The 16,838-nt window shown below is 46.0% G+C and overlaps 1 protein-coding gene across 1 annotated transcript; it reads right to left on the bottom strand.

The window, feature by feature from the left end:
- Window positions 1-889: 889 nt before the first annotated feature.
- ccdc80 (coiled-coil domain containing 80) lies at window positions 890-16,367 on the bottom strand. Its single transcript, XM_012837561.3, has 7 exons — window positions 13,833-16,367; window positions 12,738-12,894; window positions 9,029-9,165; window positions 7,471-7,622; window positions 6,915-7,018; window positions 3,064-3,147; window positions 890-1,695 (listed from the first exon to the last, which is right to left on the bottom strand). Exons 1-7 carry the CDS (start codon window positions 15,534-15,536, stop codon window positions 1,388-1,390), a joined length of 2,646 nt encoding a protein of 881 aa, XP_012693015.1. The 5' UTR covers window positions 15,537-16,367; the 3' UTR covers window positions 890-1,387.
- Window positions 16,368-16,838: the final 471 nt, after the last annotated feature.

Genomic DNA, 16,838 nt, shown 5'->3' with positions numbered 1-16,838 from the left:
TTGTACAATGGTGGCCACCAAGGGAGAGACACAGACGTTTCACTCCTGCAGAGCTCAACCTAAGAATCTTCTAACTCATTGCATAACTATGCCATTGGAACCACTATGCCATTATGCCACTATGCCATTGGAACATTTCAGTTATATGTACTTTGAGTATAGGGGTGTCACCCTATTCATGAGGCCCAGGTCCATCAAGGCACTTTGATTTGACCAAGAGGAAGGGAGTGAGACCACTTATCACACCTCACTCCTCACTCAGGTCAAACCATCATAAGTATATTCACCCAGAAATGCTGACATTCTAGCCTAAGTCCAAATAACAGCAACAGTTATAACTAGATATAAGATGTATTGAATTATTGACTATGGTATATCATTATAGACTCTGAACCTTCAATTCTGATTCCTTCAGGTTTAACACATACAACTGACGGACTGTTGGTTGTATTTAAAAAATTGTATTTCCGTTGTATTTCATGTGTTTATACAAGAGTAGTCTGAAGACGTGTGTATTTCACATCGATACATATGTATGAATTATTTACTAAGAGAGTCTAAAAGACCGCTCATAAGCTCATAATCTTGCCAGAATGTCAGATACATTCTGTGCGACAATCAATTGCCAAAGACAGCCAATATCAGACGCTAGAGGGCGCTAGAGATTAGCGAATGAATGTTGGATCCCATGCGCAGTAATGTCCTTTAACATTTTAAATGGTCATCCTTATTGGGCATATTAGAATTTTCCTCATGTAAAGTTTGGTAAGGTGCATGCATAATTTGTAACAAGCATGAATATGAATACGTAATCTGTACATACACGTAAAATGTGTAAATCAGTCACTCTTACACATCCTTGATGCAAGAAAAACAATCACAATAGGGGTGGTAATAAATTGACTTTATTGTCCTTATAGCGCAACTGCATATAAATAAGAACAGATGTGATCTTCAGAAATAGACAAAACAAAGATTTATGAGCCCTCCTCATGAGACAACTGATTGTGACCCTCAGAAACATCTCACATTGATGTCCAACAATAAATACAAAAAACAAAACATTACAACACATTACTTTTTAATATTTATTTTTGTTCTTATCTACAAAAACGGAGACATCCATACCTGTGATATCATGGAAGAAACGGTTCTTAGGATGGAGACAGAAAAAAAGAACACAACCCTATGAGAGAATGAAGCAGTGTTCCAACGGAAGTCAGCCGTGACAGGATTTAAACCGCAGAAATAGGAAGTAACGTAACATGACGTGATGGTGGTGAGCATCAAAGTGGCACCCCGGCCCTGTTCACAGGCTTCATACACAACATGGAGAACGTTCACAGGCACCCGAACTCCCCCCTTTCCTCTCTTTACCGCACCCTTTTTAATAGCCATATCCTTGGTGATAGCCATCCTGGTAGCCGTGATGGTAACCGTAGCCGCCATACTCGTCCTCTGGGCAGCGCATGCCCAGCGATTGCTGGATGGCCATCTCCTGCCGGCGCAGCTGCATGGAGTCGATCAGGTCGTAGATGATGGCCATGGACCACATGGGCGAGGGGTACCAGGACTTGACATTGCCGTCCTTTCCCACCAGGAGCATGGAGAAGTACTCCGGGCTGATCTGGAAGTAGTTGCGGATGTCCTTCACCAGCGAGGCAGACAGTCCCTCGCGATCCACGGTGGCCGAGCCTTGGGAACAAAAGAAGGTTTGTGAATGGTGGAAGGAAGTTGACTAAACAGATCTGTGCTAGGAACACTACGCTACGGGGAAACTACATGGGCAGGGGGGCTAGCCTAGCGCTCCATACCACGAGGACATTCTCACAAGATTCTCGGAAAAGAGGCCTCCTTGTAAAAGCACGGCGGAGTTGAGATAATTTCTGGTAATGTTTAAAGACCTGTTGTGTCAACAGGATTTCTGGGCCTGAGTCTCTTTTGGGTGGAGAAGGAGATGAGGAAGGAGAAGGGTGGGGGAATGAAAGCTTTTGGTTTTTGTGGTGTCTTCCTAGTCAGCACTCCTAATCCTGTTTCTTAGTTTCTTAGCTGTTTGATCTAAAAGTATCAGAAGGGGCGAGCTAAGAGACATTGCTGATACAGCCCCTGAAACACACACACACACACACAGTCACACACACACACACAGCAAGCCCCCACTTCACATATGTATTGGCAGCTGCACAAGCACACCCTGAGCGTCTGTGGTTTTTGACATCTTTGGAAAATATGTAAACTTCACCTCCTCTTTCAATTTTTTTAATTTTATCGTTTTTTTACATTTCATGTTCTTTATTTTAGTACAACAAAATATTATTGCTACGTGATCCCTCCAACTGCTTTCCCAAGGCTTCTGCTCAGAGCCAGAAGTGTGTGAGAGAGAGATGGAGAGAGATAGAGGGAGAGAGAGAGATAGAGAGAGGGAGTGAGAGATGCCACCCATGTGATGTAGGTGGGGCAGAACATGCTGGCTACCGGCTGTGGAGGGGACGGACAGCTGGACTAGGCCAGCCAATGTCAACACCGCAGAAAGCTGGCCGCTCTAATTTTGCTCTCAACACAAGCATCTAATTTTTGAGGAGCACAAAGCTGCAGGAACACCTGGCTGAGTCGCCCATGTTTCTGCCCGAGCAGGGAAAAAAAACTGTCCTCTGTTTATTTGAAGTGCTTATTGCTCAGGAACCTTCTCAGCATGTTTGGAGTCTGAAGCCTTTGCTCATTCCTTACAGAGACACAGAGGATGCTTTCTGTTTCAGATGTCTGGGACAGGCTCTTCAGAAATGCTGGACACACCACCTAACTGCTCTCTTTGTTTTTTTAGGGTGCTGAGCGGTTCTAAAAAAGAGACCACAAACCACAGGAGGATCTATGGGGTGCCTTTGAAGCTGAGTGCGCTCTATCCTCAGAGGGAAAGTTCTCTGACATATAACACGTAAAACGCCGCCGCTTGAGAGGAACTTTCCATACGGGTTTACCGTACAGGAATTATGTGTTTTCAGTATATGTGTTCTTACGGAGTCACTCCAGTGACCTTGGCTTTGGATAGAGACTTGGCTAGCTTACCGTTGATTGGGTACAGCTCCAGGACTCCGCCCATGTCCGCCGCTTCGGTGCCGGCCAACTTAAGTATAGAGATGTGCCTCAGGCCTGATGGGAAAACAAAACAGACACAAAGTCCAATCAACACAGGTAAACACATCAGAGCCAGAACAAATAAGGCAAGCCTTTCGCCTTCCTCTCCATCCAAATTAATTGACCACCTTCTGCACTGTTTCTGATTTCATTGTGAGACCTGGCTGAACCTTACGGGTTACGGTAATCGCCAGGGAACGTGGCCACGTCGTTTGCCATGCAGCCGAGCACTGGTTCCCATCAGAGACGACACGGCACAAGCTTGTGGGAAACAATGAATTTCACAAAGTGCGAGCCAAGCATCAAAACATTGTGGTGAACGAGCCGACCCAGCCAAAATGACACGGAAAACTGAGCCAACCGTAGCCTCTTCGACTCTGTAAGGATTCAGAAAAATGAAAATGCCTGAGAATTTACACAAACAAACGGTGGTTTTGATGGCATAATAATGGTGGTTTGGAGGAACACAGATACGAGATGAAACGATAACAATGAGACCTGCTACAATATTGGTAGGTAACGGGAAAATCTCCTAAACTTGACCTTCCATCTGAAACAACTTTCAAAACCCCTTTTTAAACAGCATGTCGACAGACAAAGGACGCACCCTAGCATATTTTCCCTTGTCAACCAGTGCAGGGAACTCAGCCAAGGAGCTCTCTCTCTCTTGCTGAGCACAGGAACAAGGCAAGGTCATACACCTCCTCCACATCACTGTATTATTCTCTGTCTCTGTTTGAAACAAAAGATCTCCAAACACATCAAAACCAGCAGTGGGAAAGACATTGGGCCTCATTCTCGAACGCAGTTAAGAACAAGTCAGGAAGACATTTCTTCTCGTCGTCGTTCGTTTCATTTTTTTTGTCTTTCACAATTCAGACTGGGATGTCTGCATCCTTCAGCCACTTAATAGAAGCTTGGTCGAGAGCGAGGAGACCGTCTAGCCCATTGGGTGGCTTGAATATTGGGCATTCCTGAAGGAGGTGTGGGATAGTCTGCGGGGCACCACACTCACATAGGTCATGAAGTATTCCATCAGGAAGCAATTCGTCACATTTCTTCTGAACTCCACTTACGAGGTTTTCGAGACAAATTTGGCATTCTTGAAAGTTTTCTCATCTGGGATTTGTTCTGAACTTTGACCAGAATTTAAGAACGCTAAATAGCAGTCGTAAATCGCCCAGATTTTTCTTAAGAGCTGAATTTATGAGAAACCGTTGGTGATTGCGTTCACATCAACTCTACAGACATCCTCGGATTTAAATAATTATAATAATAATAAATACAACAATATTTGTATCATTAACAATTACATTTCACATTTAAAGTCATGATTCTATGAGACATCACGATGTCCTAAAATGAATAAAAGCACTACACGAACACTGAAAATGTAAGTGAATAAATAAATAAGCACTAAACTCAATCGCGTGGATATAGTCATAGTGGAATAGAATGGACACATCTACATTCTGCAACAGTACCTCCACCTCTGCACCGGTGAAGTTAGGTCTGCGTTTACTCAACCAGTGCTCGCTTTCCGCTTTGACATGACTGTTGCTTTCGAGTTGCTTTCGCGTGGATTCTGTCGATTCTGACTGCACACGTCACTACGGTTGCGTGCCCATATAAGGAGCTGGCGGGGCGTGTATGTATGCAAATCCAGTTGCACGAAAAAGCGCATTCAATTTAAAGAATCCTCATTCGGGGGAGCACCGCTGAGAACACTTTATTTGTGTAAGAACCCATTTCCAGGCGTTCATGAATCTGGCGGAGATCTTTCCTTACATTGGTCTTTCGAAGTTCGGAAGAAGATATTTAAGAAGACACTTAAGAAAATGTTCGAGAATAAGGCCCAAGGAGTGTTTCAGACACCTCATATTCTCAAATAGCATCTTCCTTGCTGCTTTTGGTCCAGGCCATTGGCCAGCCTTCAGCATGCTAGACCTCAGCCTTCGCTGGCCCACTGTAAAACCCGCACAGACTCAGGTCACTGTGTGCAGACCTATGATTGAGAGGGTGTGGATCCTTCAGTGCAGAGGGGAGGAAAAAAAAAGAGCAAAACATAAGAAGAAAACAAAAAGAAAAGGGACATGTAGACAGCACTTGAGCTGTGGGTTTGACTCAAAGCTGGTCCCCGGCGTCCTCATCATCTGTCAAGCACACATGATTTTTATTAGAGATTTACTATTATTGAGATTTACTATGTCATTTGGGATAATGGAGTCATGCTCATTTTGAGTTATGTGTCTGTCTGGAGTGCTAAAGGAAGAAAAAATAAATAAATACACGCAACACTGGCTGAGTGTCACTGCAAGTGCTTGCAGTGCTGACAGAGACCTGCTCTTGCATGAGTGTTGCCAAGGCCGTCGTCTGAGATCCCTACAGTGTTCATCTTTGAGAAGTAATAAATGGAAATCCCCTGGGTCTTGTATTGAGACGAACAAAATGCCTGGTCCTGTGTGAACCGTGATTATTATAGCCAGGTTTCAATTATCACTAGATTATATTTGTCCAGTTTGACTGACAATGGAATAGGAATAAATTCTGGGAATTTATATAATACAGTTGTATTAGTGTGGCACACACAGAAAGGGATCAGAAGTACCATATGCACAGATGTGTGTGTGTGTATGCATGCACTGGTGTGTTAGAGAGTGTGTATGCATTTTTGTGCATGATGTGTGTGTGTGGGTGTACTTACATAGCTTTAACTGGGGTCAAATGTTTGCAAATGCAAATGATTTATGATTACTATTGTAATATTTTCAGTCAAAACCATGAAACATTTGAACCATAATGAATTCCATATACTTATAGTAAAACCATTCAAATGTATCTCTTGTGTCACTGCGGATAGACTGTGAGAGCAGCCAGTTCTTATTGGTTTTGCTGGTTTGGGGCTTGTTAAGACACCGTGACATTCAACCACATTAATGCACTGCTCGGAGTTCGCACGGGGAACCTGATGACATAGACTTCCAGTCCCAGTCCTTGGTGTTTACGGCTTAAGTTTCATTCACGGTGGTCTTGGTGCAACTCGTCTCCCTTCATTATTGTTCCAAGGCCATCAAACTGAAAAGAGGATTTGGGAGGAACACTAGTGCAGCTCAGAGAAATGAATGGGTTTGACCTTAAAACCATATTACATGCCTGTTGGTATTTCTGTGGGTGTTCTCTGCTGGTTTGTAGACCCACAGGGCAGAGCTGCTTATTGGTGACAAACACAAGTCCAGATGGCTGAAATTCACACTCAGTGGCCAATACTGTCTCGGTCTGTCGAGGTTGCATTTCTAGCAGCTCATTGGTGGTGAGTCAGGTCATGCTCTTGTCTGGTCACTGCTCAGGAGATCCTGCCAATGCGCTTCACCTGCCTGGTCATTGGTTGACTACTTTATCAGATTCTATGGTGTGGAACATGCTGGTCACTGCATGGTCACTGGTGGACAGTACTCAACCAGACTCTGTATCTTTATTTTAATTGGTGGAAAGTACTCTGGATCTGGATTGTCATTGGTGGGGACAACTCTATGACTGGGTGTTTGTTGGTGGGAGGCTGTCTGTATCTGAATGTTCATTGGTGGAAAATACTCAACCAAGTTATTCATCAGCATGGTTATTGGTGGAGAGTACTCTGCATGTGGTTTGTCATTAGTCTAGAGAACTCGTGGTTACTGGTGGAGACTACTCTCTAACTAGGTGTTCACTGGTGGAAAGTCCTCTGGATTGCCATTGGTGTAGACTATTCCCTATCTGGCAGTTGATTGGTGGAGTGTTCTTACCCAGGTTGCAGGCTTGGCTGGTCAGTGCATACAGCTGCTGCTGGTAGGCCCATTCCTCATCATTAGGAGCTGATATGACAAACAGCCTTCTCCTCCACCGGAACCTACAAACCCACAGACCAAGCGCATGGGTTAAGACAAAATTACCTGTAGTTGACATTGCCCCTGCTAACTTTCTCTAAAGTTAATAAATGACTAATAGTTACAGTACTAAGATGCAGTTTGAGCTAAATGGATGTTTTATTGAATCAAGGGGAAATTCTGTTTTTGACATTTTAGAAGGAAAGTATGTATTTGATTAATCCGAAATCCCAGACAAAGGTCACAGCTGTTGGACGAGCGTGTGCATTGTGGTCCTCCAACCACTCGCGCCAAACAAAAGCCATAAAACGCCTTTAACAGCCGTCAAGACAATGAATAAGAACAATATAACAGATGTATGGGGAATTAGAAAAAATGATGTGATGGACTATAAATTTGGGGGTTTGGATATTTATTTTTCCTTTCACATATTTTTTCAGTAAAAGTCTCCAGTTGGACAACGCCTCTCTCTTACCTCGAAAGGAAGTTCTCTAATGATCTGGGCTTGTCCTCTTTCTTGCAAACCACGCCGTCTCGTTTCTGTTGCTCCATCTCCCGGATCCGTGAACCAAACGTATCCAAGTAGTCAAACACTGCCTTCATGGCTATGGGCACTTCATAGAATTGCTGGAAGAACAAGTTATGTGAAAGTTGTTAAGACACTAAAACACACAAAGACTATGAGCAACCATGTCATCTACATTTGCTGAACATGGTTTCTACACACTGTTAAAAAAAATAAACCCTGGAACCAAATCTTATGCTATGTATGACTTGGCGGCTAGTCACAAGAATGCTAAACATCTTCTTTTTTTTTTTGCTCACACACAAACCTCAACAAACATGGCACTTCAGTAAAGTTTCCAAAGCAACTGCAGTAGTCTGAGTTGCTCAGAGTTCCTGGAGCATTCCTGTAGCTTACAGCGTGACCCAGCCGAGTCATGACTTTGAATCAGTCCTTTATGAGATGCTAAAACACATCAGAGCAGTGGATGAATACTCGCATGCTGTAAAGGCTGTGGTCAGATGGGACAATGTTTTGGACTGTGGATGGATTACCCGCTAAAAGAGGAAGAGATGGAGAGACAGCGAGAGAGAGGGAGAGGGGGAGAGAAAAATAGAGACAGATAGACAGACATGGGGAAGTCAGATGTATAAAAAGCAGGAGAAATAGATGGAGAAAGAGAGAATCTGTGTGAGACAGAGACAGCGAGACAGACAGAAAGAGGGAGGGAGGCAGAGAGAAAGAGACAGAGGGAAAGAGGGAGGGAGAGAGGGAAAGAGGAATAGAGGCAAGCAAAGAGAGACGGAGTGAGAGAAGCTGGCCTGAACTGGGCCCTGGGCGAGTTTTAATAGACTTTACTCTCTGTCCTGTGCTGAGCGCGGACTGCACAGTGGCCTCTTTGTTTACACCATCTGTCTGCAAACAGGGCCTGGCCTTACTCCTGGTGCTCACATCATAACACACCGCCATTTCAGAACCAGTGCCGATGAGGACCAAACAGGGGGCGCCGCCACGGAAAATGTGCAGAAATGGGATGTGTGACCCACGGGTTTGTGCTGGGCCACTGCTTGCCATTTTCTCTATCTCTCTCTCCCTCTCTCTCTCTCTCTTTCTCTCTCTCTCTCTTTTTGAGTCCTTGATCTCCCTCTCTGTCTCCCTGCTCGCTATCTCTTGATCTCCTTGTCTCTTCTCATTCCCTTCTGGTTCTTTCACTTTTCTGTCAACTCTCTCTCTCTCTCTCTCTCTCTCTCTCTCTCTCTGTCTCTCTTGTTCTGGGAATGGAGCTTGTTAGGTTGGAGGGTGCAGCCAAAGCTGGATTCCCTGTTGTTCTCTACACTGCTGTTGGTTTGTGTCGTTAGTACTCCCCTCTTCCAAATGTGTGTGGGTTGGAGCATGTATGCTGCAGCCACTGACTCCGTAAATGAAATCCGTTATTACATATTCAGAGACAGAATTATTCTCAGAATTATGTCCCCCCCCCCACACACACACACACAGAGTTTTAAAGCTCCATAGTCCACTCTCTTACCTTCACTCTCATGTCAAAGTCAGTGAGCACCATGTGGAAGTCATTGTAGGTCATGCCCAACTCATTCCTCAGCTCAGTGATCAGCTCCTGGTTCACCAGGTCTTCCTGCCGCAGACCCTTCATAGCTCTGTCCTTCTCTGTGGAAGAACAAAGCAAAGAGGTCAACTGAATGCAACGATAGAACAGAATAGAAGACTATATTATGTATGTATATTAAACAGTACATTTACACGGCATGCAACAATAAAACATAGAATAGAGGACTATATTATGTATGTATATTAAACTGTACATTTACACCGAATCCAACAATATGACATAGAATTGAAGAGTATATTGTGTCTATTTTATTTTTATTAGGACATATATCATGTATGCGTATTATGTACATGATGTCTCTCAGCTCTTTTCAAGTTCAGAAAGTGAGGAACCCTATGAAGTGCAGGAGTTGGTATTTCATGGGATCTTCCTAAACCCAGTTCAAGTTGGGGCCTCAATGGAAAATCCCCAAAACCTGCTATCTTGGGAGTGTTGTGCCCTGACCCTAAAGGAAAGCCTCCTGTGTGTGAGAGTGTGTGTGTGAGAGAGAGAGTGTATGTGTGAATGCGTGTGTGTGTGTGTGTGTGTGAGTGAGAGTGTATGTGTGAGTGTGTATGTGTATTTACACTGGGCCCACAGCTTCCTCTTTCCACCACGGAGCAAAAAGAAGTAAAACATGGCCACTCTTCTGTGAGGTGAGGTGAGCAAAAGACAAGACAGCAGTACAGGGCGATGTGTGTGTGTGCGTGTGTGTGTGTATGTGTGTGTGTGTGTGTGCGTGTGTGTGTGCGTGTGTGTGTGCATGTGGTGCATATGTGTATTGAGGGGGGCAAATCAGGCATGCCTAAATTTTGTTTGTTTTCCCTCTGCCGAAATCTCACAAGGAATCTCTCTCTCAGGTTTCCAATGCACATTCTTTGTTTGAAAGATAATAATGGGGCTGGGGTGGTGGGGGTGGGATGGGGTTGCCGGATAAGGGGTTAGGGACAGGGGGAAGGGGGGGGAGGGACGGGGGACCAGCAACTTCAATGCACCATTTCTTTTCATTCCTTAATTTTGTGTCCTGTCCCGCTGGTCGAGATGGCTTATCTAACTGCATACTAGTGCCGCCTGGCCTGTATTTATGCTTTAAATGGAAACTGCATAGAGCTCCAACCCCTCACGCCTCACCTCTCACACACACATACACACACACATATACACACACACACACACACACACACATACACACACATACACACACACACACACACACACACACACAAACCCTTCTCCGTTTCTGAGGCCTAGCCATGTTCCTGGCTTCCCTTAATAAAAAAAATACTGACGTGACGTCAGCCTTGAACCCTGAATCCAGCCAGTTGTGCTGTATATTTAAGAAGCATTTTCAGAGGACGGGGGGGAAAAAACGGCCATTTTATCCTTTATGGGACCCTTGAGTGTCTCCTCTGCCGCTGTTCCAGAACGATGGATAGGAGAGAGTCCTCTAATTGCCGCCCAGAGCTCAGCCAGCTGGAGACATGACTCCTCTCTCTCTCTTGGTCTGAACAAATCAGAAGTGGGCCCGATCACGCCAGGCCGACAGCTGGAGGTGTATGAGGTTCCACACGCAGCAGCACCACGTGGAGATGGGCGGCATCCCCTCTGGAGCAGGCTGGCTGTGTGTGTGCTGGGGAGGGTGAGGTCATGTGTGCCGGCAAGCCTGAGTCACTGCCACTCTTTCCAGTGGTGTGGTGGTGGTGAAATAGCTTTCTCACATGTAGTGTGTGTGTGGGGGGGAGTGTATGTGTGGTTGCGTGTGTGTGTGTGTGTGTGTGTGTGTGTGTGTGTGTGTGTGTGTGTATGTGCACGTGACTGTGTGTGTGTGTGCTTGCTTCAGCATGACTTGGAGGTGTGTGTAGTAAAAACTGCTTAACCTCTGTCTGACTTTGAGGTTAGCCTGCGAGTGACATCATCTTAGAGCCGCTTTCTGCCATTCACTCATGATGTCTGTGTGTCTGAACCCTCTTTTGTTTTCTAATACTCTTGGTCTCTCTTTCTCTCTTTCTCACCCACACCCACACACACACACACACACACACACACACACACACACACACACACACACACACACACACACACACACACACACTTATAACCTAGTGTAATACTCCTTTGACCCTAAAATCAGAACTACAGTGGAACATTGGGACTGGTGAATCATAGGGAAACCCAGAAAGACCAAAACCTCTATTTTCTCCTCCTTTCAAAGCACGGGCAGGACTGGGCAATGACTTTTTATGTGGAAGTCCCCATTTGAAACTATACAATTACTGGTTTACCTACTCCTTTAAATAGAAATAAAATCTCTCCTCTGTCTCTGCTGAAGGCATGTTGATCAAACCCTCACTGGCACATGTTACTGCAGCGGACGACGCCAGCCACTTTTCCCAAGTCTGGGAATCCTGAAATGGGAATACCCAAAGCACCAGGCTTCAAGAGACTTGCTTTCCACCACACAATTTCCTGTCAGTCCCCAGTCGCCCTAAACTTCCTCTATTTTGTCCCCTTTCCCATCCAGCACATTTTCACTCTGCAGAGTGTCTCCTTTTCCATACCTGCAATACTGAAATGGGAATAACCAATCTTGCCAAGCTAAACTTGGTCCGTCCCAAGTACTCAGGAACCCTTGCCTGTCCCTCTCGCACCTCTATCCCTTCCCCCCATCCCAGTCCTCCATCATATGACTCATCAGACAGCTCTCCGTAGCCACTGGCGCGAGCCTTCTCCGTTTCCTCTGCTCTTTACTCTCAAAGCTAAACTGCAGGCACTCCTGTGCTGTCAGCTCCCAGTCCACCCCCCCCCCCCCCCCCCCCCCCTCAGCCCCCACCTGTCTGTGGTCTGTGTCATATGAGGTCACCGTCTGGAAAAGTGCTGCTCTTAGTCATGGGCTGATGCGAGCTGTCAAGATAAAAGTGGTCTGCTGTTTTGGGGCCATCACGATAAAACACCCTTAATCTGTGACACGGAAGAGGAACAAAGGTGGAACAGATAATGTCCCCTCTGACTGGCCCCCTCTCCCTCCCCACAACTTGTCTCCTTCCCCCTCATCCCCTCAAACATAAAGGGTACACCAATCGCAGTCAGACGAAACTGAGCCTGTAGAAGAGAGAGAGTGTGAGTGCCATCGGATGTGTTTTGTAAATGTCGGGGACTTTCATCTCTGATGACACAGACGCTGCACGGTCTGGCAGGCTAGGGACGTGGATGGCTGAATCAGACGCGGTTCTCATTGTGAGGCACATTAAAATACCTCTTACTCTAACATGCTACAGAGCAGGTTTCATCTAAAAAGGGGGAGGGGGGCAGGGGATTATTATACTGGGAGAGCAGGAGGGGTAAAGTGAGGATTACAGAGAGTGAAGAGAGATCAGATGAAAGGAAAGGGAGAGAGTGAGGGAGTTATGAGAGACAGCTTACTCTGTGCAGAGGTGAAGAGGTCAAGGACAGATCACACCACGCTTTTCCCTCACTCAGTGCCACGTATAACTCAAAATGGGAACAGGCAAATGTCTTTTTTTTTTTCTCCTAATTTTCTTTCTTTCTTTGTTCTAACCTAGTCTGAAATTCAAAACAAACTCACAAGAACATGCAGCAGAAATCCAAATGGAAGCTATTAGGCTGGCCTTACCCAGCTGGTAGTGGTCTATCTTCATGCTGCTGTTGGTGAGCGTTCCGAAGATGGTGATGATAGAGACTTTACGGACGGCCATCTCACACACGTGCTCCAGGTACTCGTCCCGCTGCTGCGCGTACATGCGGTGCTCTTCTGTGGGAGCGGTGATCACCTGGTGAAGGAGACATTCGAAAGATGAGAGGGGGGGAGTGAGGGACATTTAAAAGATCATATGGGGAATGAGGAACATTTGAAAGGGCAAATTCACTGTGCCATGATCACCTGTAGAGTGACATTTAAAAGAGCATGTACAAGGACAAGCACACATTTAGTATGAATGTCTACACTGCAGTGCAGTTCAGAGAGAAGACAAATATTTCTACAGCTTATCCCCAAAAGAAGCCTTAAATAGTTCTCAGTTGAGAAGTGCTTTAATATTATTTTTGAAGCCGTTTTGGTTCCCAGTTTCATAGTGTTTCCCCACTCTGAAAACTACCTAAAACCCTCTTTGGCCAGAGAACTCTAGTATGGAAAAAGTTCCCCCTGTTGAATGTTCAAATTTGAAAGTATCCATTAAGAACCTTTGGGAGTTCTAAATTCCATTTTTCCCAGAGATCATGCTTTCGATAAAACTGTCTTATGTATAATACTGCAGCTGGTTGGATTTACTTGACTGTTTTATCATGCTCCAAAATCATCAGCTGTACTTACAAATATAAGTTAAATTACAGTTCAGGATACAGTTCTGTCTCACAGGTGGTTTGGGCTATAATGATAATCATATTGCAAAATGCAAGGCACAGAGAGTCCAGCGCATGATTATAGCCAGTGATGAAGTGAGAGCCAAAACTTGTGTTCCTCCCTAGTCTAAATCCAAGCTGTTTTTTTTTTTTTTAAATGGATATGAACTCAGCAGTAATGGGGAAAAACTTTATGCCTACAAAGTTGTAAACAGGACTTTGGCAGAACCATGGGACAATTTCTGTCAGATAAATGACCTCTTATTTTGGCAGGGTCTTAAACAACACAATAAGAAGGCCACCCACCACATGATGTCATTTTTTTGTGTTGTTGTTTTCAGTGCAGTGCAGTGTAATTTTCTGGACTTACAATGAGACGTCTTCTGTTCTCAAAGTAGTCCAGGAAGGTCTCCAGCATTCCCTTGGGTGGAGGTGGTCTCTTTGTGGGCTTGTGGTACACTTCCTTATCTTGACTCTTGGACACTTTCTTCCCGTTCTTTTTATGACCCTTGGACCTCCTCTCCGCCTTCTTGGCCAGCTTGTCGGATTTGTCCTTTTTCTTCTTCTTCTCGTTCTTGTCTTGTTTGACTCTGCTCTTTTTGGTGGGAACAACCTCCACCTCTTGCTCCTCCAGGTCCGTCTCTGTGGGCCTGCCAACGTCATACTTGTCCTCATTTATAACCACTTTGCCTCCATGTTTCTTCTTGGATGGCCTTGAAGGCCTTGTAGGCTTATTCTGTGTTGGTGTCACACCAGTGTGTTTGCGCCCATAGTCCTTTCTGTCAGTGCGATTGTCCCCATATCTGCCCGTGTAGGGCTTAGTGTAATACTCATTGGGGGTGGTTGGGGCAGTTGTTGTCTTGGTGTGGTGCCTGCCCCTACGGTTGTTATAGTACGGGTCAACTGTGGTCCTCGAGGGAGGCGGGTGAGCTTTGGTGGTTCTCTGGGTTGAGGTGGTCGTAGCACGGGTGGTTGTAGTTGTGGCACGTGTTGTTGTAGTCGCCCGAGTGGTGGTCGTAGCACGTGTAGTGGTGGTTGGTTTGGATGTGGTGGTGGTGGTCGTAGGCTTGGTTGTCGTGGTAGTGGTGGGTCTGGTGGTGGTGGTTGTCGTGCTGGCCTGGGTGGGCCTCCTGAACGGTTTACGCACCTCTTTCCTCTCGGGCTTTCTCTCCGCGGGCGGTTCCACCCTCTGCGTATCCGTGAGTCCGCCAGCTCCTTCCTCCACCTGCCCCTCTACGCCGGCACCCTTGCACTTCTGCACGAACCCCTTCTGCCTCATCTTCTCTATCTTCCTCATGGGCGTCTGGTCAATCACCTCGTACACGGCCTCTAGCCTGACGGGGTAGGGGTAGCGCTCCTCCACCTGCAGGGTCTTCTTCAGGAGCACCATGCCGAACTTGCCCTTCTCCAGCTTCATGAAGCTCATCAGCCTGGGGATGAGAGACACGTCCAGGGGCTCCTCCATCACTTTTCCCTCATTGGTGATGCGCCGCACTTTGCCACCTTGCTCCCCCTCTTGGTGGAACATCACAATCTGGTGAACGTGGCGCTCGGCCAGCTCGCAGTACACGTCAGCCTTCAGCAGGCTCATCATCAGACGGTAGTAGCCGTCAGATTCGTGAGGCGCTGAGATCACCAGCAGCCGGTTCTTGCCGGCGAAGGTGGCCAGGAGGTTAGGTGACCCGGCGCTACTTGGCATACGGGACACCCTGGCGCGTGCCCCTGGTGTCCCCTCGTCCTGTACCATGGTGTGCCTGAGGGGTTTGGCCCCTTGCAGGGGTCTCCTGCGTGCCATAACCCTCCGTGCTGCCCCATGGTTGGGTGGGCTGGTGCTCTCATCCAACTGCATTTCCTCGCGCCTTCCTCTCAGCTCTGAGGGCACCGCAGGCGCTTCAGATTGCATCACAGCGCCAGTGCTGCCGTGCGCCAGGACGCTGGGATGCAGGCGCGGTTTGTTTGGTCTGGCGCGTCTTAAAGGAACCCGTCTGATGGCTGGTCTGGTGTCGGACGCGTCTCCAAGCCATGTCAGCAGAAAGATCAGTGCAAAAGATCCGGGTATCAGTACTTTTCTCATTTTTCGTGGCTTAGTCAGTCAAACTTTCTCCAGTAGAAAAATAAAAACCCAAATAAAGTGACATAGGGTAGCGCGTCCTTTGTTGGTTTTGTTTGTAAAAAGTTGTTGTCCGGATGTTAGAACGGATAGAAGTGCTTAAAAAAACGATGTGTGCTTTACAGCATGCCCCGGTCCTCAGAGCCTGGCTTCATTCCACCCCTCAAACTCAACGTACTCTTAATCTGCGACTCACAAAATCAGTTTGAAAATAATATTTCAAGAGCACCTTAAATTTGTGTCCAGAAACTGTGCAATGAGAAGGCGTCCGCCTACATTTATATCCTCAGGTGTTCATTCCAGTTTATCCAGAAATAACAACACTGTCATTTAAGAACATTGCCTTTTCACGCGATTTACGTGGCATTTGTTAGATCTCTGTGATGTGTCATCGGAGCAAATGCACATCTACAAATCCTGCAGAATTAAAAAAGGAAACACGTACAAACCAGCCTTCAAACTGAACACCGTCCTTTTCCTACGACTCAGCTGCAACCCACGCATACATACATTCAAAAGTGGTATCTTCTTTCAACACGTGAAACTTTCTCCCTTTAATCGCGAAGTCGACACAAAATCTCAAACAGCACCAAAGAATGAAAAAGTGAAGTTAGTTCTTCAAAAATCCGAACGAAGCAGGAATAAAATGGTCCTGTCCAGAACAGTGCTGAGAGTCAGCAGTGTGGTGGTAGCGTCTGCCTTCCCCGTCCCCCTATCACTGGCAGCTATCCTAGACATGTCAAGAAAAACCTCAGCCTCCGTGTTCCCCACCAGCGCAGAGCAGGACCAGCCCCCGGCGAGAGTGGTTGCCAGTCCAGTACGTTAGTAAATCCCCACAACTGAATGGAGCAACATCGACCACTTAAATGATTGGTCATGTGCGTGATCATGCGTGATACATAGGCTATTTTTTATACATAAACATTAAATACAAATCAGGTAAGGTCCAGAATAACCTAAAGTAGGCTAGCCTATATCCTTAGACAGATGAATTTGTCTTATCATCCTTAAATTATACAGAGAGGACAGGAGTGATTTTGAACCGATATCTTAGTTGTGTTGGACTAAACACGGGGAAAAACATTGATACCTGATTTCTACAACATTCACTGGGCTAACTTAGGTATCTTAAAATCGAGTCAACCCCACAGAGGACCAGAAACTGTGGCAGAGCCCAAAGTGAAGTTACTTCCAACAACATGCCTTCTGCCCGTGAAGTCCATTCTCATGTATTCTTCATTCATTCCCATTCAGTATGCATTTTCT

The sequence above is a fragment of the Clupea harengus genome, chromosome 2, assembly GCF_900700415.2.
Source record: "Clupea harengus chromosome 2, Ch_v2.0.2, whole genome shotgun sequence".
In the NCBI taxonomy this organism is placed as follows: Eukaryota; Metazoa; Chordata; class Actinopteri; order Clupeiformes; family Clupeidae; genus Clupea; species Clupea harengus.
Note: the sequence above shows the minus strand (reverse complement) of the source record. Positions and strands in the feature narration are given on the sequence as shown.

Bases quoted from the DNA above. Each gene is read 5' to 3' on its own strand.
- ccdc80 (XM_012837561.3), bottom strand. From the start codon at position 15,536: ATGAGAAAAGTACTGATACCCGGATCTTTTGCACTGATCTTTCTGCTG. The intron at 12,895-13,832 runs GTAAGTCCAGAA...CTCCTTCACCAG, and splicing joins AGAACAGAAGACGTCTCATT to GTGATCACCGCTCCCACAGA. The intron at 7,623-9,028 runs GTAAGAGAGTGG...TTGTTCTTCCAG, and splicing joins ACTTTGACATGAGAGTGAAG to CAATTCTATGAAGTGCCCAT.